The sequence below is a fragment of the Canis lupus genome, chromosome 33 (assembly GCF_048164855.1).
Source record: "Canis lupus baileyi chromosome 33, mCanLup2.hap1, whole genome shotgun sequence".
Taxonomy (NCBI): Eukaryota; Metazoa; Chordata; class Mammalia; order Carnivora; family Canidae; genus Canis; species Canis lupus.
Genome location: NC_132870.1, coordinates 21162332 through 21187237, shown reverse-complemented (window position 1 = coordinate 21187237; position 24906 = coordinate 21162332). Strand labels below are relative to the sequence as shown.

Sequence of the window (24906 nt, the reverse complement as noted above, 5' to 3'; positions counted from 1 at the left end):
ATTTTAAATCAGGAAAGATTACTAACCCTTATAAGTTACATATGACCAACAATATATAAAAGAATTTTTAGAGGTTCAGGTGAGGGTGTTTCTAGAAGAGATTAGCATTTGACTGGTAGACTAAGATTGCCCTCACCAGTGTGGGTAGGCATCATCCAATCCAGAATAAAAAGGTGGAGGAAGGGTGAATTTTTTTCTCCACTTGAGCTGGGACACCTATCTTCTGCGCTTGGACATCAGTGTTCCTGGTTCTCTAGCCTTTGCACTTGCACTAGGGCTTACACTAGGGCTTGGTTCTCCTGGTTTCCAGGCCTTCAGACTCAGACTGAATCATACCACTGGCTTTCCTGGTTCTCCAGGCTGCAGACAACAGATTGTGAGTTTTCTTAGCCTCCATAATTGCATAATTACATAAGCCAATTCCTGTAAGTCATGCGTATAGGAGATATATATATTTTTTGTGTATATATATATGTATATATGTTCTATAGTAGAATATTATTCTGTTTTTTTAATGTTTCTTTGGAGAACCCTAATATAGTCACATAAGGTCATTTAATGGGAATGTCTTGTCTTAGCAGCCTGAGCTAGAATTTAGTTGTGGGGATTGGAGACTATGGGTCAGTTTGTCTAAATGCTGAATCTTTACCTGTTCCCAATCCAAAAAAAATAGCTGGAACATTATAAATAACATAAAGTGTAATTTCAGGATTTTAGCATTTCCAAATATAGAAATGAGTAAGCCTCCCATCTAAGTATAATCATATTCAGCCACATTTTCAAACTGTATTACCCTAAAAAGCAATAATAATCCTTTGGGTCAGGACATATGAATTCTTTATATAGCAATTTAGAAAAAAATCTGGAAACAGCTTAAGTTGCCAGATGTGTCACATTGCAATTTAATATTTTTCACTCTGATTTACATATTTAGCTTAATGTATGTACTCAGAATTTTATGACAAGTTATGCCATTATATATTTTTCAATTTATTCATAAATTACAATCCAATCATGAACTTCTCTAGTTCTATTCGATTATTGGTATATATTTTTTAAAATATTTCTTTTAAAATGTACTAAATATCAGTGTTCTTCTACACCTCTATATCAAGTTACACCTGCTCAAAATTTTAAAGTATTATGTATATTGATTTTTGCTGGTTGTACACTTTGAGCAGTACATTCTGATGCGAGCTTGGGGCAACAAGTCATTCATTAAAGGCAAATCTTGGGCAGCCCGGGTGCCTCAGCGGTTTAGCACCACCCTCAGCCCAGGGCATGATCCTGGAGTCCCGGGACCGAGTCCCATGTCGGGCTCCCTGCATGGAGCCTGCTTCTCCCTCTGCCTGTGTCTCTGCCTCTCTCTCTCTCTCTCTCTCTCTCTCTCTGTGTGTGTGTCTCTCATGAATAAATAAATATAAATCTTAAAAAAAAAAAAAAAGGCAAATCTTGGGACACTTGGGTGGCTCAGCAGTTGAGCATCTGCCTTCAGCTCAGGTGTGATCCCAGAATGGGAGAATTGAGTCCCACATGGAGCTCCCTACATAGAGCCTGCTTCTCCCTCTGCCTATGTCTCTGCCTCTCTCTCTCTCTCTTTCTTTCTCTCTCCTTGAGTCTCTCATGAATGAATAAATAAATAAAATCTTTAAAAAGAAATTAAAAGCAAATCTTGGTGGGTCACCATTACGTTGACAGTAATTTATCCCCTGTGCTGCCCAGATCCACTCCTTTTTTTTTAAGTTTTTTTTTCTTAATTGAAGTATAGTTGGCACACAATGTTACATTAGTTTCAGGTATACAGATCCACTTCTTCACAAATATTCTGGAACACCTCCTCCCACATCACAGGGGACCTGTTTTCCAAGGGGAATTTGGAAGTGGTAGATGAGTGGGAGGAATTACCGATACCACCACACCATCTGATGTCAAGGCTGTGGCTGAGCTTCATCATCTCCCTCCTCCACTATTTACTCAAGGTCCTCTCCACCCTCAGAGAGCACCTGGCTGGTTTTGGTAGTTTGTCCCACAATTTGGCACAGGTCCTTATCCTAGGGATCTAATTCCCAGGGTGCCATGCCCTACTTTGTCCATTTGCCTTTAAAATTAGGCAAGGAAGTGCCAGGAGGCACTCAGGTGGATCTCAAGGAGTGTATCCCCTATGCCCCCACTGCTTTAGTAGCAGTCCTACCTCTTCCAGAACAGCAGGGTCAATGACCTCTCACTGAAGGATGATTCCTTTTGCCTGCCAAGCTGGAGCTTGCCAGGGCAGTAGCTGGATCAGCCTTGGTGAGTGAGTTCATCATTTGGGGGCCTTTGGGCGGCCTTTATTCACTGTCACCATGGGTATTTCGTTCATGCACCCATTGTGTAAGCACTGAGGTGGCTGATGACAGATGATGGCTAATGTCCAGTGGACACATTTTGTTTTCTTGGTTGTTTAGAGTCTCTTCCATAGTTGATGCTCTCTGGTGGACATTAACATGTGGCTCAAGGATCCTCATACTTGTTTATATATATATATTTTGTTTGTTTGTTTGTTTATTCATGAGAGACACAGAGAGAGAGAGAGGCAGAGACATAGGCAGAGAGAGAAGCAGGCTCCCTTCGAGGGAGCCTGATGCAGAACTTGATCCCAGGACCCCAGGATCATGTCCTTGAACTAAAGGCAGATGTTCAACTACTGAGCCACCTAGGTCCCCAAGGATCCTCATACTTGTATTCACATATGTTTATCCACATGTTCTACCCAAATCCACTTGGCTCTAATCTTTTAATATTTCTTCTTTCAGGCCCTTATCTGGCTGGCTGAGCCATTCACCACCGACGTGGGTTTTTAAAACATTCTAACCCTAGGCCACTTATCTTTACACACAAAGTGGGGGACCCAGTACAGTGTAGTTATTTGGAGGAATTTCGCTCACTGGTGATTTTTTTTTTTTTTTTTTTTTTTTTAGTTTTTGTTTTAATCACCCAGTGCTCATCATGACAAATGCACTCCTTAATCCGCATCACCTATTTACCCCTCCCCCACCCCGTTCCCTATGGTAACCATCAGTTTGTTCTCCGTAGTTAAGAGTCTGTTTCTCCGTTTGTCATTCTCACTCCTTTTTCCCCTTTGTTTTGTTCCTTAAATTCCACATGAGTGAAATCAAATGGTATTTGTCATTCTCTGACTGACTTATTTCACCTAGCATTATATTCTCTAGCTCCATCCACATCTTTGCAAATGACAAGATTTCATTCTTTTTATGGCTGAGTAATACTCCATGATTGATATGTGTGTGTATATACATGTATGTATATGATATACCATGATATATATATATATCATGCTGGTATATATACCGTGTGTATGTGTGTATACATGCACCACATCTTCTTTATCCGTTCATTTATCGACAGACACTTGGGCTGCTTCCATATCTTGGCTATCATAAATAATGCTGCTATAAACATGGGGGTACATGTACCCCTTTGAATTAGTGTTTCTGTATTTTTTTTTTCCTTTTTTTTAAGTAGGCTCCACACTCAACATGGGGATTGAACTTATAGCCCTGAGATCAAGAGTCACATGCTGTATCAACTGAGCCAACTAGGCACCCCAGTGTTTTTGTATCCTTTGGGTAAATACCTAATAGTGTGATTGCTGGATCATAAGATTATTCTATTTTTAACTTTTTGAGGAACCTCCTTACTATCTTCCACAGTGGCTGCACCAGTTTGCATTCCCACTAGCAGTGTAAGAGTTTCCTTTTTTTCCCACAGCCTCACCAACACCTGTTGTTTCTTGTATTTTTTATTTTATTTTTTTAAAGATTTATTTATTTATTCATGAGAGAGAGAGAGAGGCAGAGACATAGGTAGAGGAAGGAGCAGGCTCCCCATAGGGAGCCCGATGTGGGACTCAATCCAGGATCCTAGGATCATGCTCTGACCAAAGGCAGATGCTCAACTGCTGAGCCACCCAGGCATCCCTGTGTTTTTTATTTTAGCCATTTTGACAGGTGTGAGGTGCTATCTCACTGTAGTTTTAATAGGCATTTACCTGATGATGTGATGTTCAGCATCTTCTTATATGTCTTTTAGCCATCTGCATAACTTCTTTGGAGAAATGTCTGTTCACATCTTCTAACCATTATTTAATTGGATTATTTGCTTTTTGGGTGTTGAACTGCATCAGTTCTTTATATATTTTGGATACTGACCCTTTATCAGATATATCATTTGCAAATATCTTCTCCCATTCCATAGGTTGCCTTTTAGTTTTGTTGATTGTTTCCTTGACTGTGCAGAAATTTATTTGGATCTAGTCCCAATAGTTTATCTTTGCTTTTGTTTCCCTTGCTTCAGGAGACATATCTAGAAAAAAGTTGCTACAGCCAATGTCAGAAAAATTAACTGTGTTCTCTTCTAGGATTCTTATAGTTTCAGGCCTCACATTTAAATCTTTAATCCATTTTGAATTTATTTTGTGTTTGTTCCAGTTTCATTCTTTTGCACATTTTTGTCCTGTTTTCCTGTTTTCTCATTGGATATTTTTTCCCTGCTTTATTGAAAATTAATTGACCATATAATTATGGGTTTGTTTCTGGATTTTCTATTCTGTTCTATTGATCTATGCCTCTTCTTTTTTTTTTTTTTTAAAGATTTTATTTATTTATTCATGAGAGACACAGAGAGAGAGAGAGAGAGAGAGAGAGAGAGGCAGAGACACAGGCAGAGGGAGAAGCAGGCTTTATGCAGGGAGCCCGATGCGGGACTCAACCCTGGGTCTCCAGGATCACACCCCAGGCTGAAGGTGGTGCCAAACCGCTGGGCCACTGGGGCTGCCCATCTATGTGTCTTCTTTTTGTGCCAGTGCCGTACTATTTTTGATTACTACAACTTTGAAATATAACTTGAAGTCTGGAATTATGATACCTCCAGCTTTGCTTATCTTTTTCAAGATTGCTTTAGCTATTCAGGGTCTTTTGTGGTTCCATACATATTTTAGGGCTGTTTGTTCTAGTTCTGTGAAAAATGCTTTTGGTATTAATAATTTTATAAAGTTTTTTATTTATTTAAGTAATCTCTACACCCGTCATGGGACTCAAACTCATAACTTTGAGGTCAAGAGTCACACACTCTTCCAACTGAGCCAGTCGGGCAGCCCTGCTATTGGTATTTTGATAGGAATTGCACTAAATGTGTAGGGATGCTATGGGTAGGAAAGACATTTTAACAATATTTGTTCTTCCATCCATTAGCATGGAATGTCTTCACATTTCTTTGTGTCATCTTCAACTTTTTTCATCAGTGTTTTATAGTTTTCAGAGTACAGGTCTTTTCACCTCTTTGGTTAGGTTTATTCCTAGGTATCTTCTTGTTTGGGGCACTCACAGGTGTTTTTTTTTTTTTGTTTTTTTTTAAGATTTTATTTATTTATTCATGAGAGACACAGGAGAGAGAGGCAGAGACACAGGTAGAGGGAGAAGCAGGTTCCAAGCAGGGAGCCTGACCTGGGACTCAATCCTGGATCTCCAGGATCACGCTCCAGGCTGAAGGTGGTGTTAAACCACTAAGCCACCAGAGCTGCCTTCACCAGTGTTTTTTAAGGCCACAACCATGTGAAGCTGCAGTGAACTTCTATTTTCAGCTTGCACCCACTTATTGAGTAGACCCAGCCATGAGCTTTCCTCCACCACCAGATGATCTCAAATAATTCTTCATACAGCTACTATGCAAGGTGAAGGAGATGGGCTGAGGCAACCTGCTCATGCCCTCTGGTCCTACTTATGCTAGATTCTAGGTGTTCAGCTTTTATTTCATAATGAATCATTGCTAGGCTGCCTAGCCTTGTGATTTGGTGGAATAGGTCTGATAGAACCGAGCTTGTCATGGGTAGTTGCAACCATATGGTCACTTGAAGTCCCACAGGCAAGTACTTCCCTTCTATCAGGGTCTAACAGCATGCCAGAACTTGTTTTTCAAAAGGGGTAAAATTCTCTGCTGCAAATGCTGTGGCCTTGCTCTGGAATCCCAGAGGCTTGCATTGGGAGTATCCTATTCCAGCTTGCCAGAAATTCCACATGGTATCTTTTACCACCGTTGACACCTCTATCATTTTAGGTCTTCTGGTTTATCACCATTGTTCCCAGAAATATACTGCTTTTGGCTTACTATCTTAACTGGAGTCAGTGGGGGAGGAGGAGCAGTTTCAGAGGTTTTCACTTGGCCTTTACCACTATGAAAAATCTTTTCTCCCAAGAGCCAAGGTTCCAACTATCAAGTATGACTCTTCCAGTTACATCTTTGGGGAATGGTAAAATAATGATTAGGTGGGTCTCTTGATACCGTGGATTTACTGTAAGCTAGACACTAACTGGGATTCCATTTATTACTTGAATTCCATATGCCTTCATTCTAAGAGGGGGAGCCAGGAGGATTTTTCAGGGCTCTGGGTATCAAAGTAATGTACTACTACTGTTGAGGCCAACAGTATTACAAATATTTAGGTATTCCCTTCTCTGAGGTATACAATTACCCAAATAAATGGTGATAGACCCATTTGAGAAAGGACTGGGAAAATTGTTTCCCTGTTACATGATTCTTTTCTCTTGGGCACTCCCCTCTTTCAGTCAATGGATTTTGGGTCTGAAAACTGGCTCAGGTTCAGGAATTGGGCAAAAGATTATGATGAATACATTTATCTTGATGAATACTGAGAAATGTATAGAATTATTGAATCATTATATTGTACACCTGAAACTAATAGAATTCTGTATGTTAATCATAACTGAATTTTAAAAATTGTGATGTTTTATTGATACAACTGCCTTTGGCCTTCTTATCATCCATCATAATTTTTTGATAGTACGAATCAAATCGTGTTCTTGTTAGCTGCCCATCTATTTTGTACCTAAAGACTTCATGTCCTACTATTTCCATAATTCAGAGGGACAGGCCACATTGGCTGCAATGTATTTTTTAATTATCACAAATATTCTTATCCTTATTGATTCAAAGATTAACAACCAGAGAATCTAGATGAAAAGTCTACAGGTGTTTATTATAGTGTTTCAACATTTTATAGATTTAAAATTTTCCAAAATAAAAAGTAGAACAAAGGTAAAGTCTATGAATAAGTAAATATAGAAACTATTGATAAAAATTATTAACAATATATTCTCAATTATTTTTAACACTGAATGCTAGGATCCCTGGGTGGCGCAGCGGTTTAGCGCCTGCCTTTGGCCCAGCGCGCGATCCTGGAGACCCGGGATCGAATCCCACGTCGGGCTCCCAGTGCATGGAGCCTGCTTCTCCCTCTGCCTGTGTCTCTGCCTCTCTCTCTCTCTCTCTCTCTGTGTGACTAACATAAATAAAAATTAAAAAAAAAAAAAAACACTGAATGCTGATAAGTTTGTGTGTCCTAATATGACAATATAACACTTTTAGAGAGCAGTGTGAATTCCAATATGTTTGCAGCTTATTAACTGTTTAATTTCATTGCTGAAAATTCATCCTGAAGGAATCTCCTAAAATATGAAAAAAAATTGCTCATGAATGTATGTATTGGAGCATTATTCATAACAGAATAAAATGGAAATAACCTGAATATATAACTGTGGGGAATTGGGTAAAAGAATTCTAATATACCTGCTCAGTGGAATATTCTGAAGCCATTAATGTTACCAATGTTGTGATACACTAGGGAGGACACAATATTACTTATATAGTATTTCCATCAAAAATGCACAAATCCAAAAATGCTGTATCAACATAACAAGATCACAATAATCTTATCAGGAGGGTCAAACTATGGTAAGGAAATAATCAGATAAACCAAAATAAGGGATAGTCTTACATTCTTTTTTTTTTTATTTTATTTATTCATGAGAGACACACAGAGAGAGAGATAGAGAGAGAGAGAGAGAGAGGCAGAGACACAGGCAGAGAGAAGCAGATCTCCATGCAGGGCGCCTGATATGGGACTTGATCCCAGGACCCTGGCATCATGACCTGAGCTGAAGGCAGATGCTCAGCCATTGAGCCACCCAGGCGTCCCTAGTGATAGTCTTCAAAACAACTCTCTTTTATTCCTCAGAATGTCAATATCTCAAAAGACAAACAAAAACTAAGAAATTATTCCAGATTAAAGAAAACCTAAGGGTCACTACAACCTATGCAATGCATGGTCCTGGGCTAGAAGAAAAACAATTTTATGAAAGTAATTATTGGAACAATTGGCAAAATTCAAATATTGATTATATATTTTATTTTATTTTTTAAAAATTTTTTAATTTATTTATGCATGAGAGACATAGAGAGAGAGGCAGAGACACAGGCAGAGAGAGAAGCAGGCTCCACTCAGGGAGCCCGATGTGGGACTCCATCCCGGGTCTCCAGGATGACGCCCTAGGCTGAAGGCGGCGCTAAACCGCTAAGCCACCCGGGGTTGCCCTGATTATATATATATATATATATATATATATTTTTTTTTTTTTTTATGATAGTCACGCACAGAGAGAGAGAGAGAGGCAGAGACATAGACAGAGGGAGAAGCAGGCTCCATGCACCGGGAGCCCGATGTGGGATTCGATCCCGGGTCTCCAGTATCGCGCCCTGGGCCAAAGGCAGGCGCCAAACCGCTGCGCCACCCAGGGATCCCCTGATTATATATTTTAGATAAAAGTATTAGTATTAGTATTACATTTCGTGATGTCATTAATTATATGGCTCTGTAAGAAAATGTCTTTATACTTAAGAGGAATATGCTGAGCTATTTAGAGGTCATTGTGTCTGCAACTTGCTCTTGAATGACTTAGAAATGATGATGGAGGGACGTCTGGGTGGCTCAGTGGTTGAGCGTCTGACTTCAGCTCAGGGCGTGATCCCAGTCCAGGGATTGAGTCCCGCATCAGGCTCCCTGTGAGGAGCCTGCTTCTTTCTCTGCCTGTGTCTCTCTGCCTCTCTCTCTGTGTCTCACATGAATAAATAAAATCTTAAAAAAAAAAAAAAAAAAAGAGAAAGAGAAATATTGAGAGACAAGGCAACATTCTAATGATTGGCAAATTTAGAAAGATTTGTGAGCATTTACTGTTAAAATGACTCCGTAGGTTTCATAATTTTTCAAAATAAAATGTTTAAAAATGTTATCTGGTCTGTAACCAATGTTCAATTTGCAATATTTGCAATAAAAAAATCATGGGAAAAGATGCAGAGTTCAAAATTGCATATGCCCTACAATTGTAAAAACATCAAATGTTGGCATGTTGGGTATAGGAGTAGAAGAGATTTTCCTTTAAAATTTTATTTTTCCTTGCGGCGCCTGAGTGGTTCAGTCAGTTGAGCGTCTGATTCTTGGTTTTGGCTCAGGTTGTGATCTCAGGGTTGTGGGATCTAGATCAAGCCCAGTGTAGAGCCCTGCTTTGGGCTCCATGCTCAGTGGGGAGTCAGCTTGAGATTCTCTCCCTCTGCCCCTCCCCCTGCTCATGCAATCTCTCTCAAATAAATACATCTTTAAAAAGTTTTTTTTCTTTAATATTATTATATTGTGTTTAAAATGAAACCATTACATATGATTAAGTGCATTTAAAAATCACCAACCGGGGCACCTCAGTGGTTGAGTGTCTGCCTTCGGCTTAGGTCATGATCCTGGGGTCCTGGGATTGAGTCCCGCATTGGGCTCCCCACAGAGAGCCTGCTTCTCCCTCTGCCTACATCTTGGCCTCTCTCTGTGTGTCTCATGAATAAAGAAAAAAAAAATCTTAAAAAAATTAATAAAAATAAAAATCACCAAGGGGAAGAACAATAAGAAATAACAAGAATAACAATTTTAATTATTTAAAAATTTTTAATTAAAATTTTTAATTTGATTTAAATGCAACTAATTAACATATAATGTATTATTGGTTTCAGAGGTGGAGGTCAGTGGTTCATCAGTCTTATATCATACCCAGTGCTCATTATATCACATGTCCTCTCTAATGCCCATCACCCAGTTACCATGTCCCTGCCCCTCCTCCACCCCCAGCAACCCTCGTTTGTTTCCTATGATTAAGAGTCTCTTCTGGTAAAGTTCTAATTCTGCTCAGGTTCCTAAACCATTTTGAAAAACAAAAGTTTGTAGACGCAAACTGATTTAGTCTGTTGTTCCAACCCCAAAGTGAAATTTACTAAAGTCCAACTCTAAGTTAAAAAGCAAATGAATAATAAAACAAATTGATCTTTGTGTGGGTGTGATTTTTTAATGAGCTAAGCACCAGACTTAAGTAATGTTATTTCCTATCAGATATCTGACTTAATTTCCCAAAACAGCAACATAATTCCAAGTTTCTTTATCAGTACTTTATTTTTCTAAAATGATTTTACTTATCTATTTATTTGAGAGAGATCGAGGGAGAGGTGAGCAGGGGAGAAGCAGAGGGAAGGGGACAAGTAGACTTCTCACAGAGCACACAGTCTATGGAGCTCCATCTTCCCACCCTGAGATCATGACCTGAGCTGAACTAAGAGTCAGATGCTTAACAGACTGAGCCACCCAGGCACTCCTCTTTGTCAGCACTTTAGATTTAGAAAATAGCAGGATTTTCTTCAACATTCTCTTTTCATCTTACAGAACAAACAAACAAGCAAACAGCTTTATGTGTACAGTTGACATAGAATGTAACATTGCTTTTTAAGACAAAAAGTAAGCTAAAATATTTAAAGGCTTTCACTCAAATATTTTCAGTCAAGTACTGTTGATTGCTCTGCCTTTCAAGTATTATATTTAGCCAGGTTTGTTTTTTTTTAAGGTTTTATTTATTCATGAGAGACCCAGAGAGAGAGCCAGAGACACAGGCAGAGGGAAAAGCAGGCCCCCTGTGGGGAGCCTGATGTGGAACTTGATCTCTTGACTCTTGACCCTGGGATCACGACCCAAGCCAAAGGCAGAGGCTCAACCACTGAGCCACCCAGGTGTTCCTAGCCAGTTTTTTGTATTTAACAAAACACTGTTTTCCCCTTGACCTTTTAATTTTAACAACAGCTGCTGATATTTTCCTATATATTTCCAAAATTTTCTTTTGGATTGTAAAATTTATGTAAAATTTTACAGAATGTAAAAGTTAAGCCCTATTAAAATAATATTGTGTTTATTCACCTTGCCATCTTTATTGTAAAATGGAATAGTTACCACATTTAACTTTCATCTGAATAAATTCTCTCAACTTAGCAGGGGTGGGTGGGAGGAAGCATATAAGAATATAAGGAAGAACTTTTAAAGGTCAGATTATTTTTTAAGGTGCTATTTCCATAAATTGCCTGGCAATTAAACTAACAGTTTGTTTCAGAACTCTGCTCAAAATGGTATTTTCTCATTTCCTAGAAATCAGTTTTTACAAGCTAAATATATCTAGTCTGTTAATACATCTGGATCAAACCTTTTCCCCCTTCTTAAAACCTGATAATCTCAGGTACTGATACGATAAAGTATAGACCCTTGTTTCCTAACTTTCCATTGGAGAACTCTGAATGCTATTGTTTAATTTGTACTAAATGCACCTGTAAGGCAGTCTGGGTGGCTCAGCGGTTTAGCGCTGCCTTCAGCCCAAGGTGTGATCCTGGAGACCCGGAATCGAGTTCCACGTCAGGGCCCTGCATGGAGCCTGCTTCTCCCTCTGCCTGTGTCTCTGCCTCTCTCTCTCTCTCTCTCTCTCTCTCTGTGTCTCTCATGAATAAATAAAATATTAAAAAATAATTAATAATAAATACATAAATGCACCTGTAGAGCTGGCAAAAGCTTTCCCCAGGTGATTTCTCATTTTTTTTCAAGATACAAATAGCTCTTTGAATATTATTAGTATTAATTTATAATTCATATTAGCAAGACAATCATGGTTTTCCATTAGCTACTTGAAACACATAGCGTCATATCAGAATTTTTAGTATATCTCATGTTTTTAAGCAACTTCCTAAACAAGGATTGGTATCTCTCAAACTCTGAAAATTAAAGAGTTTAGAGGCAGGTAAGCCAAAAATTCCTAATTCACAGATCTCTAAAGATGCAGTTGGAATATAAAAAGGCCGAAGGCTGATTAGCCATCCAGACAATTCCTACAGACTGACATTTCTTCAGAGAATGATTACAATCTAAGGACACAAGGCAGCCCCGGAAGCTCAGCGGTTTAGCGCCGCCTTCAACCCAGGGCGTGATCCTGGAGACCGGGGATCGAGTCCCACACTGGACTCCCTGCATGAAGCCTGCTTCTCCCCCTGCTTGTATCTGTCTCTCTCTCTTTCTCTCTCTCTCTCTCTCTCGTTCTGTGTCTCTCATGAATAAATAAATAAAATCTTTTTAAAAATTAAAAAAATAGGGGATCCCTGGGTGGCGCAGCGGTTTGGCGCCTGCCTTTGCCCCAGGGTGCGATCCTGGAGACCCGGGATCGAATCCCACATCAGGCTCCCGGTGCATGGAGCCTGCTTCTCCCTCGGCCTATGTCTCTGCCTCTCTCTCTCTCTCTCTCTGTGACTATCATAAATAAATAAAAATTAAAAAAAAAAAAAAAAGAAACAAATCCCACATCAGGTTCCCGGTGCATGGAGCCTGCTTCTTCCTCTGCCTATGTCTCTGCCTCTCTCTCTCTGTGACTATCATAAATTAAAAAAAAAAAGAAAGAAAAGAAAAAAAAATAAAAATTAAAAAAATAAACAATCTGAGGACACAGAGAAAATTCATTCTGTGGGAGTATTTCCATTTGCCAAGCTCAGAGACCATGATTATAAAAAACAAACAAACAAAAACTTAGTACTATTAAAAAAAAAAAAGAAAAAAAAACGGGCAGGGGATACCTGGGTGGCTCAGTGGTTGAGTGCTGCCTTTGGCTCAGGGCGTGATCCTGGGGTCCTGGGATTGAGCTCCACATCAGGATCCCCGCAGAGAGCCTGCTTCTCTCTCTGTCTTTCTCATAAATAAATAAATAAATAAATAAATAAATAAATAAATAAATAAATAAATAAATACTTTTTTTTAAAAAAGGGCCTCTGGGGTGACTGCCTGGCTCAATTAGTAAGCATATGATTCTTGATCTCAGGGTCATGAGTTCAAGCCCCAGGCTGGATGTAGAGCTAAATTAAAAAAAAATTTAATGGACTCTGAGCAATATATGTATAACTATTATGGATCTGGATATTTGTGTTTCCAGTCCTACATTTCTATAAATCAATATGGGAAGATAAGCTTACCATATGGTTGTGAACCTGGAATCAAAGCAAGGTGAATTAGTTGTGAATTAGTTGTATGGTTGGTGTCTAATGAAGAACAATGGACCAGAGATCCATATTTTTGTACCAGAGCACCTTTTCTGCCGAACAGTGCTAGAGACAGATCGTCAAATATTGTCATTCTAGATTTCTTTTTTATAGATACCAAGCAGGCCATCTATCACCCACTAATGCAGGCATTTACTCACATATGTAGCATGCCTCCCTGAATTTTGGGTGTTTACAATCTTGTAGACTATTTCTAAATACTATTGATTCATCTCATATGCTTACATTTTTTCTTAATTTCAGTTTTAAAAGGTAAATTAAGTTCGTTTTGGGAGTTACCTTATTGTTGCCCAACATACCATTTACATGAATTTTTCATGTACTCTTTGCAGATTATTTCTTTCTCATTATTTCAATGATCTCACTTACTAGACAGTCCAATCACAATCCAGTCAATATTATATAGTGTTAAGAGCCCTGAAGACCAAACTGTGCTGTTGGGAATGTTATTTAACCTCAGTATCCTTATCTATCTCAGAATGTTTTAAAGATAAAATGAGGTTATTAAAAAATGAGGTTATTACCATGGCAAGTAAACTGCATAACATGGTGCTTGGCAAATAATAATTTTTTATTACTTACATTATTAGTTTTCAGGCTAGAAATTTTATGTAGTTTTTAAAATTATATTTGAATTTTCCCAAATATTTGTTAGCAAATATTTGTTATCTACCTACAAATCATCAAAAAAACTAATATTTTAATAGTGGAGACAACCTGCAATTAATTAAACAGTGTTTAATATACTCTTGGGTGAGATGCCTGCGTGGCTCAGGTCATGATCTCTAGGTCCTGGGATCCCTGCTCAGGCAAGAGTCTGATTCTCCCTCTCCCTTTGCCCCTCTCTCTGCTCATGCTCCCTCTCTCTCAAATAAATAAAATTTAAAAATATATATATACTCTTGGGTATAGAGCGAGGGTAATGAAGCGGACTGAAGAAAAATAAAGCAAGGGCAGCCCTCGTGGCTCAGCAGGTTTAGCGCCGCCTCCAGCCCAGCGCGTGATCCCGGAGACCTGGGATTGAGTCCCGCATCCGGCTCCCTGTATGGAGCCTGCTTCTCCCTCTGCCTGTGTCCCTGCCTCTCTCTCTCTCTGTGTCTCTATGAATAAATAAATAGTTAAAAAAAAAAAAGAAAAATAAAGCAAAGTAAGGAGATAAAGAGTAATGAGCATGCTAACTTAGGGTAGTCAAGGAAGACTTCCCTTAGGAGATGGCATCAGAACAGAGACCTGAGTGAAAAGAGGGAAGGAACTATGTTACTGTCTCATTTATTAGATGAATGAGTGCTTGTTATGGTGTTTGTTAGCCGCATCCTTTTGGTTCTTAGTCACACTTCTTTATATGGGTACTGAACTATTTATATTTCTATGACTTAGGATGCCAAGCAGATTTTACAGTCCAGGAAGGAAGTGACTGGGCTTTCCATGTGCTTTAAATATCTGCCTGTGATTACACATTTCCCATTACTGACTTAGTACTTGGTTTGTCAGTTCTGTAAATGAATTCAGTATTAGAAGTCCTTTGAAAAGGAAGAGACATTTGGAAGAATCTATCAAAAGAAAGCTGCTATGGTATGGAGGAAAGAATCTTGAGTCAAGAGAATTGGGTTTGAATCCTAGCTCACCACCGGCTGTGTGGATTTGTGTGTCCCCTAACTTTATTGCATTTGTTTATCTATAAAATGAGGATGATAATGCGTAATTCACATAATTGTTGTAAAAGTCGAATGAAGTAATTGATATGAAAAATGGTTGGTATGTTATAGGAAATTGATAAATGTTACTTGACTTTGAAAGCTTAAAGTATCCTTAAAGCTTATGGGCTGGGGTTGGATCTCTGCATAAAGAATTCTTAAGCATATTAGACCAAACTAAAAAGTAGAAGTAAGAAATTCATGTTACTACAATGTTACAGCATGATAATTATAATTAACATCGAGTGTTCACTGGTTTTTTTTTTTTTTTTTGAGGGTTCACTATGTTCTAAGAACTATTCTAAGCATGTTACATAGATTAACTCACTTATTTCTCACATTAATCATAGAGGTACTATTATTCTGGCCCTCTAACTCATGACAAAAATGAAGCACAAAGATGGGGTTCCTGGCTGGCTCAGTCAGTAGAGCATGCAACTCTTAATCTCAGGGTCAGGAGATCAAGCCCCATGGTGGGTGTGGAGACTACTTAAAAATTTTTTTTTAAATGAGGCACAGGGATGCCTGGGTGGCTCAGCGGTTGAGCGTCTGCCTTTGGCTCAGGGTGTGATTCCGGGTCCGGGGATCAAGTCCCACATCGAACTACCTGCAAGGAGCCTGCTTCTCTCTCTGCCTATGTCTCTGCCTCTCTCTTTCATGAATAAATAAATCTTAAAAAAAATTATCAAAAAAATGAGGCACAAAGAGATGAAATAATCCGCATACGGTCATATAGTAAGTAATAGGATTTGGATTAGAAATTAGATAATTTGATATTACAGCTCATGTTCTTAAATATTAAACTAGGCAACTCTAATTTAAAAGATTACTTATCCTGTCCGAAGCCATCACCTTAGGTCTTTCTTAAAGGAACATCACTGTAGAAAGTGACAGTAACAAAAAAATAGAGTTTAAGGTATGAGCAAGTTTAAAAAGAGAGTGAATAAGGTTAAAATAACAAAACAAAACCCCCAAAAGTCAATGTTAATGTTAGAGGTTGCTTTAGATTATATCTAAAGTCAATAACCACTACTGTAATATTTTACTTTATTATGCAATTTCATATCTTCTGTCTGAAGATTTACTCATTTTAAGAAAAACGGTTGCTTAATGCTGATCAGAGACTAAGAAAGGCTAAAGAAGGCATCAAATAAGGACAGATTGTCTAAAATTCCAGGCATTAAAAAAAAAATCCCGGAAAGTACAGCAATAATATTTTTGAAGGATTGATTATAACAGATGTGATCAATTTGAACCATAGTTGAACAATGCTCAACAAAACAAGGACTCTGATTATCTAGAAAACCTAAATAAAGTTCCAGTGACAAAGAGGTAAATAAATAAAAACAACTGATGTATTCTATCAAATTATTTAAAATCTTCTACCATGAGTTAAGTCTATAAAGGCTAGTAACATACCAGCTTGAGGAATATATTATGCAAGGAAACATCATGACTATTTATACATGCTAAATGATAACCATTCATCACAGACTCATAAGTAACAGTTACCATGGTACTATGCTGGGCCATTAGTTATGTATTAACTAACTCGAAATAGACTAGTATTTCAATACCATATCCTGTTTCATAGATCTCTTTATTGCCCCTTTTCTTTTCCTTAAGTATAAGCATGAATATGATGGTAAGACGACAAATGTAATTTTTTGTAGATTAATAGGGAAATAAAGTATAACATTTCTACTCTGCATAATTCAGATTGACAAAAACAATACAACCACATAGACACATAGATAAAAATCTAATCACTAAATATTTGACATGGTAAATCTAATGGTGATATTAGGCAAAGACACATGAATGTGCCATAAAACACATGCAACAAAGTGTATCCAAAGTAGGAATAAACTAAGCTACAAAGAATAGGAGCATATACATGTATTAAAGAAGTACTGGGGGCAGCCCTGGTGGCTCAGCGGTTTAGCGCCGCCTTCAGCCCAGGGTGTGACCTGGAGATCCGGGATCGAGTCCCACGTCGGGCTCCCTGCATGGAGCCTGCTTCTCCCTCTGCCTGTGTCTCTGCCTCTCTCTCTCTCTCGATGTCTATCATGAATAAATAAATCAATCTTTAAAAAAGAAAAGGAAGATAACCAGATACTATAGAAGGTCATCACCGAGATCAATTGTAATTACTTTGGATAGTTTAAGTACCAGTAGATAGTCTCTGTAAGTAGAAATTCATTCATTCACTTATTTATTTAGAATTCCACCTACTTTTAAGACTACTAGAGCTAAGCTGACTGGAAAAATCACCTCTGACATCCAGGGAAACCAACACATATGAAAAGGCAATGGTTTTGCACATACAGCCTCAATTATGTGTCAGTCAACTCAAGCAACCATTATGTACTCAATAATAGCTATGACACAGCTCTGGACATCAGCAACACTGTAAGCAGGCAGACACAGGCAGCCTGCTTATACTGATGTTTCTAGTGTTAACATTCTTTTTTTTTTTTTTTTTTTAAGATTTTATTTATTCATGAGACACACTCACACAGGCAGAGGGAGGATCAGGCTCCACGCAGGGAGCCCGACGTGGGACTCGATCCGGGGCCTCCAGGATCAGGCCCTGGGCTGAAGGCGGCGCTAAACCGCTGAGCCACCCAGGGATCCCCAGCGTTAACATTCTTTTTTCTTTTTTTTTTTTTTTTTTAAATTTTATTTATTTATGATAGTCACAGAGAGAGAGAGAGAGGCAGAGACACAGGCAGAGGGAGAAGCAGGCTCCATGCACCGGGAGCCCGACGTGGGATTCGATCCCGGGTCTCCAGGATCGCGCCCTGGGCCAAAGGCAGGCGCCAAACCGCTGCGCCACCCAGGGACCCCCCCAGCGTTAACATTCTTAAGAAGCGTGGAAAATAGTAATGATACACCGTCTTCCTCAGTAGAACTTCACAGTAGTGCTCTATTAGATTTATCTCCATTCGTTTATAACCAGACTGTACAGAGTAACACGGTCTTACGAAACAACAGCACGGTGTCTTAGAGGAAAAGGACATGTAGGACGCCAGTGTGAGGACACACTTCCAATTGCTGTGATTGTTGTGAATACAACAACATTTTCCTGAACATTAGAGCCTCTGTGGACGGTAGTAGCCACCCTGACACAGAAAAGGGCTGCTTTGCAACTTCAAGGTTTCATTCGCGTACATAATAATGTAACAACGTAAACAGAAGAAAAACTTTGAACCGCGGGCGGCCTAAGGTAACATCAGGGGAGGCAGCTTATCCTCCGGGAGGCACGAGGATAAGCTCATTAATAAGCGCTTATCGAGTCCGATGCGTTTTCAAAGCAGGTTACAATCCTTACCGCAGCACACCCTTGTGAGGTAAGTGTGTTATCATCTGTGGTTCATAAATGAAAGAGCCGAGGCGCTGGATGATTCAGTCACTTGCCTGAGGAGAATGAGTCAACGTCAAGAGTCACGGTTGACCGACCTAACTAACCTCGGAGGGTCAGTCCAGGGCTTAGTCAGCGGGGCCCGGAGTGGCTTCCCTGGCTGGCACCTGGACTTGGGCTATTTCCGCTCACGTTAAGGGAGAGGAGTGGAACCGACAGGGCAGAACTTTCAAATAATTTTCCCTTCCCCTCAAGGTTTAGCCCTGAGCGCTTAACCTCAGGAGTTGGGTGCACGCCCCCTCCCCCAGCCCGTGGCAAGCGGGTCCCGCGGGCGGCTCGGCCTCCCCCGCCCTTGCGCAGCGATGGCCCTGAGTGACCACCGGCGTTAGCAGAGCCGGGGGACGGGGGAGGGTCGGCCGCCGCCTCTTTCCGAAAGCCAGAGCAAATGGTGGGAAGTCCAACAGGATCCAAATAAACAGGCAGCTAGCTTGTCCTGGGACCTCCACTAAGCAAATGAAGCCTCCCTGTGCGCGCTGAGCCTGCGGTGCCCAACTTTCCGGGGAAGATGGGAGGACGGGGCAACAAAGGGCGCAGCCGGCAAGCCCGGCAGTAAACGCGACAGCAGCTCTCCAGGCGGAAGAGCCCGGGACTGCACACCCACCTCCAGCACGCCGGGGCCCGCCGCCGAGAGCCGCGCACCCTACCCACCAAGCCACGTGACCAGTCTTTTCTTCCTTTTCTTTTTTCTTTTTTTTTTAAACTTCTTCGCCCTTAAAAAAAAAAAAAAAAGAGAGAGAGAGAGGGGGAGTGAGCGAGAGAGACTCCACTTCCCAGAAGCCTCTTGTTCCCCACGCAGCCGCAGTCTCGCGCAGGCGCCGCCGGGGCCAAACGGACACGTCCGTCACGTGGACAGGAGCCGGCCAATCCGGTTTGAATCTCATTTTTTTCCTCTCACCCCCCCCTTCAGGAGCGGTTGTGCGATCAGATCGATCTAAGATGGCGACTGTGGAACCGGTGAGTATTGCCTTTGGCCCCCACCCCCACCGGTCCCCGCGCTCCGTCTCCCTTCGGGCTGGGGGACCCCGCGGGGCGGCGTTCCCGGCGCGCACGCTACCTCTTGCTGCCCCCTCCCCCTCTTCTCGGGCCTGACCTCTCCGCGGGCAACCGGGAGTGCCCGGGAGGCTGGCCGCGGCGGCGTGTAGCGCACACGTTCCAGTGGGGGCCCGAGAGCTGGGGGAGCGGGGTGGGGGAGGGGCGGCACGGAGCCTCCTGCGGCTCCGCGAGGTCGTCTGCTGGGGTGCCGGGTGCTGGGGGCCCTTGGCTAGGGGTGTGCGGTTTGTGTCTTGGGGTTGGAGGGGCTCAGGACTGGCTCCGAGCGGGCGCCGGGATCCGCAGGAAGGGTGGGCGGCAAGCCGGCCTGGAAGGAGATGGAGGAGGGAGCTCCGGGGCAGCCTTGCCGTGCTTCCTCGGCTCCCGAGCCCCAGCCCGGGGGTCCGCGTGCTAGGCGCGCGCCGGTCTTCTTGGGACCGGTGGGCCAGGGAAGCCGGTGGGCGCGCGTTGCCGGAGGGTGGGTTGGGCGGGCGGGCGGGCGGGAGTGGTGCCGCGGCACGCGCGGAGAAGCTGCGACCTCGCCGAGGGGGAGCCGAGGGGGAGCCGAGAGGGGCAAGCGCATGTTACTCCGGCGCGCCCGAGAGTTGCCGGGGTTGGCGGCAGGGGAGGCGAGAAAGGTTTGGGGTGGGGAGGAGGACCTCGTGTTGCGCGGTAGAGCTCTCGGAGTAGGGTGAAGGGTGGTGGTGGTGAGAAAGGGGGATCACATTGTCCTCTCCCCTCCATGCTTGATCCTGGGCTGTCATGGAGGAGGGAAGGGGGAGGAGCGAGGCCTACTGATCGCGGCTGCTGCTGGTCTGCTCGCCGGCCGGACCTGCTGCATTTCACACGCGCCTGTCTTCCATTCATTCATCCTTTTCCGCGCAGTGCGCACGGCTCCGAGAATGCGGATGGGCCTTGATCCATCCGTTCTCCCGAGCCTTTCTCTTCTGAAAGATTTCTAAGACACGGTTTATTGGAAATAGGAACAGAACTTTTAAAATTAGTTTTCTTTTTTTTTTTTCTTTTTTTTTTTTTTTTTTTTTTTTGACTCGTTATAACGCTTTCCTTTCAGTTTAGGCACCATTTTAAACTTAGTTGAAGCAAGCCGACTCCAGAACAGTAATTTGGTAGTTACCGCCCAAAGGAGAGGATATCTTTGTCAGAGTTTGGGTTTGCCAGCCCTGGCTCCCTGAAACTTACAGGCCTGTGTGGCTGTTTTAGGATGGTCACATCTAAGTGAAATTGTTTTAGAGGCATAATGGAATATTTTAACCACCAGAAGACCTTTGACACGCTGGAACCAGTTCTGGACCTTGGTTGCCAGATATTTTTGTGTATCTTTAATGATAGCTTGTGATTTTGATGATGACTTTTACCAATTTGTTGTGACTTTTTAAAGACTTCATAGCTAGCTCAAGAATTCTATAAACCTCGCGGAAGGTTTAGAGAGTACAAAAAGACTAATTTTTCATTACGTTGGTGTGAACTATCCTTTGCTTGTTGCCAGAATTTAAGGCAGCTCTTCTGCTTGGTTACTTGTTTTTTTTTATTGGTACGTGTTCTCATTTATGTTCTGCAAAACTGTCTTTTAATTTGCTGATACAGTTAACTGACTTTAGAACATTAATGTTACATAAATAAAAAGGTAAAGGATGACTATGAAAATACTCTCTTTTAACAGTTTCCCATGTCCACTTTTTACTGGACCTGCTCTCCTGACCACTGTACCAGTACCATTAAAAAAAAGCATTACAGCTGGTTATAGGGGCAAGGCTAAAACCTCTAAACTGTGAAATAATAACGCATTCTGTGAAGTTTCAGTAACATTTAGGTCCTTTGGATTTTGCAGAGCTATGCAGTTTTGTTTAAATAGCACAGAATAGACCTACAAAGTATTGAAGGACTGTTTTGAGTCAGTAAATATTTATAGCCTCTGTTAGGTTTAGGAGGTTATACCAAATGTTCCTTAGAACACAAAGTTATACAAAATGTGATTCTATACCTTGTTGAGTGTAAGACTCTTACTGAGGTTAATTCCCAGTGGTGTGGGGGTGATATATTAATAGTATTCATTCTAGTGCTGACCCAGGGAAATTTGGGTACTGCATTTAAATTTGGGGAGTAGGGAACCTAAAAACCCAAAGTGTGTGAAAGTAGAAGGCCTGTAGTAGTTTGAACTTCTATGAAAAATACATTGACGTGTTCATTCTTACTGAGAATGGCAAATTTTTAGCACTTCGAATGCACCTTTTTCACAGGTTAGTCTTTCAGAATTCTTTGATTTTTAAATAGCGGGAGTTGTGGGTTTTTTTTGTTTTTTGTTGTTGTTTTTTGTTTTTGTTTTTACAGCAGCTGATTAGAACTGAAGCCTACAAAAACCATATTCATATTTGTTCATTGCTATATCAACTAGGTTGTGAGTTTCCTTACTGCTTTTATATTGAGCATAATCATAAGCACTTAAAAGAGTCATAGGCTTTTCCTCCTTGCCCCACCTTTCATTGGTATTTGGGGAATTTTTATCTATGGAAATTACATAAAATATCAGTCCTTTTCAATTCAATATTATTTGATTTTCTTCAAGTGTGTGTAAGAGGTCAGTTACCTTAAGATGTGGATTACAAATTCTAAGTTTTTTGAGCAGCTTGATAGGGCAAATTAAAGGAAGCATTTTACCTTTTTATAGGTAATATGACACAGTTTTGAACATTGAGATAAACAGTGCTTTCCTGTTATTCTTTGGGCATTTGAATTGTGGCTAGGTCAAAATTAGACAATATTGTGAAGATGGCAAGACAGTTTTCCCAGGCCATCTTGCTTCCAGTGGCTCATATTTCTTTGTAGCTTTGTCTTCATTCCGTGTTCTTGGGGAATAAGAACTATAAGTTCTCTGACTTATAGTTCTTTAAGATAAGAGGTTTTTTAATTTATTTTTTTAAGTTAAACTGAAAGTATATAGTTTAACTTGTTTTTACATTGTATCTCTTGGATTTTAAAACTACATTAATTGCTTAAATGGAATCAACTTGGACAGTCCGCTAATCAAATGCTTCCATTTTTACTCTTTAGAAACATGTTCTGCAAAGAGTTTATTAAAAGTAAATAAGACTTAAAAATAATATTGACAAATGCATTGTATATAGTTCAGTGTTTGGGGTTTATTAAAGACTGCTGATTGACAAGCGGACCTTGCAAATTAATGTGTTTTTGCCTTAATGAAAGAACCCAGTACATGTATCAGAGTTTATTCATAAACCAAATAAATTTGATTCTGGTTTTTATCTTTCAAATTTCACTTGATTTTACACTTTGAGTTAATACTGTACTATGCATAATTGTTTGACTTAGTTCCAGTTTAGAAAGCAGTCATAGTTTATACACTGAAGTTGAAGAGAATACAGTGATAAATGAATTTGGTAAGCTTAGTCCAATTTGGACAGCAAATTCTAGGCAAAATTTAAAATATATTGTTTAATTTATATAAGGTTAACAATGTAGTAGAGTACCTGGATGTAACAGGGAACTTGGGAAATGGTTATTCTAGCAATGGTAATTCCTACTTTTCTTTCTATGCTACTCCTTGGAAATTTTCTTGCTCTTCTGGTACTTGTGAGTTTTTCCATCTTTGTTGTAGAAATTTGAGAGAGGTGAAAATGAGCGTGGAGTATAGTCTGATTTTAATATGTATGACCTTGACTAAATTTCTAAGTCTAGCTGAGAAAATGGGAATAAGATATCTTGCAGTGATTTTGATTTTCCAATTCAGTATTCAGAGATGACAGTTTGTCACTTAGGAAGAACTAGGTATACCAAGTTCATAGTCCATGAATGTGTTGCATGCAGGTGTATTATGCATACATATACTCACCTTTTCCCCTCTTTGCTAAGAAATTCACATAGCCATTTTTTGATTGTTAATCCCTGGTCGTTGGCAAGAAATGAAAGGCTTATGATCTGCAATCCTGAGATACTCTTCTCACTCCTATACCGATCATAAAAATCACTAGTGTTCCTTCAGAAGTTCCTATTTATATCTGGAGAAAAAAAAAAAAGATTACTTTTGGCTTTCAGGTGCCTGAGAACCTGGTCAGAAAATAAGGTTTTTCCTCTGGGTTGGAACTTTTGATACATTATTCCATAGAAACAAGGGGAAGCTCTAATTTAGTCACATTGTTCAATACGTTTCTGTGGCCTTAAAACCAATCTAACCAGTATTGGATTTCCAGGGATATGGGTTTAGAGTTCTAAGCAACTGCCTTAAAAAAATGATCTTTAACTACAACCTCTTTGTAACAGTGATTTTTTTTTTTTTTTAATGTAGGCAGATCTGTATTTTCTAAAGAATTTATTTGAGAGAGAGAGAGCAGGGAGGAGATAGGGAGAGGCAGAAGCAGGCTCCCTGCTGAGCAGGGAGGCTGACTTGGGATCAGTCCCAGGACTGGGACCATGACCTGAGCCCAAGGCAGTTGTTTAACCAACTGAGCCACCCGGGCACCTCTTTATTTCTTTATAATAGCTACCTTATAGCACTTCTAAATGTCAGGTACCACACTGAGTATTTTTACATATATGAATTCATTTAATCCCACAGCAGCCCTATGAGTTAGGCATTATTATCCTTAAGTCAAATGAGAAAACCAAGGCACAAAGAGATTAAGTAACTGTGTGTGACTAACTTGCTCAAGATCACACAGCTAATAAATGGTGGGGTGGAGTTCTAACTAAAGCAGCCAAATTCCAGAGTATGTGTTCTTAACATGACCCTGTCTTTCCAGTAGCCATGTAATATGTTTTTTTATGTGATTTGGGAACAATAATTTGATAAACTTTCTAGGTATTTTGCTGTAGTTCTAAAAGAAAATATGTGGACATTTTAGGCTCTTCTGTACTACAGTGTTTGATAACTGATAACCAAAGTACAGTAAGAAAATAATACTGTAGTGTTTAAATTTAAGGACTAAACAAGTAGTTACACATAAGGTTATATTTTAAAAGCTGGTCCAGAACATTTTGGATAGATTTCTGAAGAAAGCAAATGATCACTTCCCTTCTCCCCCTTCTCATTTGATTTCTGAATCTTGTCACTTCAAATGATCTGCCAGTGAAAATATTTTGGTATTAAAACCAATGGAGTGAATTTTTTAAAATTTGTGATTATGGAATTTGCTCATAACTACCTTTGTACTGTTAGTAGTTTTGGTGAAAGGTCTAAGAGTTAAGCAGTTGTTTTGAAAAGTTTCAGCATCGTAATGTTGCTAGTCTTTTTTTTTTCCTTTTCCTTTTTTTTTTTTTTTAACAGATTTTTTTTTAGAGAGCTAGTGAAAGAGCATGTGTACATGCAAGCAAGCATGCAGGGGAGGGGTGAAGAGAGAGGGAGAGAGAATCTCAGACAGACTCCCTGCTGAGTGCAGAGCCAGAAAGACTTGATCTCAAGAGATCATGACTTGAGCCTAAATCAGGAGT

At 40.3% G+C, this 24906-nt stretch overlaps 1 protein-coding gene and 1 long non-coding RNA gene across 8 annotated transcripts in view; one reads left to right on the top strand and one right to left on the bottom strand.

Moving 5' to 3' along the window:
- EIF4E (eukaryotic translation initiation factor 4E) overlaps positions 1-24906 on the top strand; it is a 109069-nt gene that overhangs the window by 46813 nt on the left and 37350 nt on the right. The window contains exons 1-2 of one of the 7 annotated variants that reach the window (XM_072810757.1): positions 18196-18343; positions 19322-19368. In XM_072810757.1, the coding sequence (XP_072666858.1) occupies positions 19351-19368 (18 nt within the window). In that variant the 5' untranslated portion in view covers positions 18196-18343; positions 19322-19350. Of the gene's footprint in view, positions 1-18195; positions 18344-18372; positions 18470-18744; positions 19071-19321; positions 19369-19948; positions 20082-24906 lie in introns of those variants that run through there. The other 6 variants (XM_072810754.1, XM_072810755.1, XM_072810756.1 and 3 more) reach the window with 6 other exon arrangements.
- Positions 9098-24906, bottom strand: part of LOC140623970 (uncharacterized) — a 44850-nt gene continuing 29041 nt past the window's right edge. The window contains exons 3-5 of the long non-coding RNA XR_012023536.1: positions 23312-23477; positions 19016-19124; positions 9098-18410 (exon numbers count right to left, since the gene is read on the bottom strand). This is a non-coding gene — a long non-coding RNA (uncharacterized lncRNA). The remainder of the gene's footprint in view (positions 18411-19015; positions 19125-23311; positions 23478-24906) is intronic.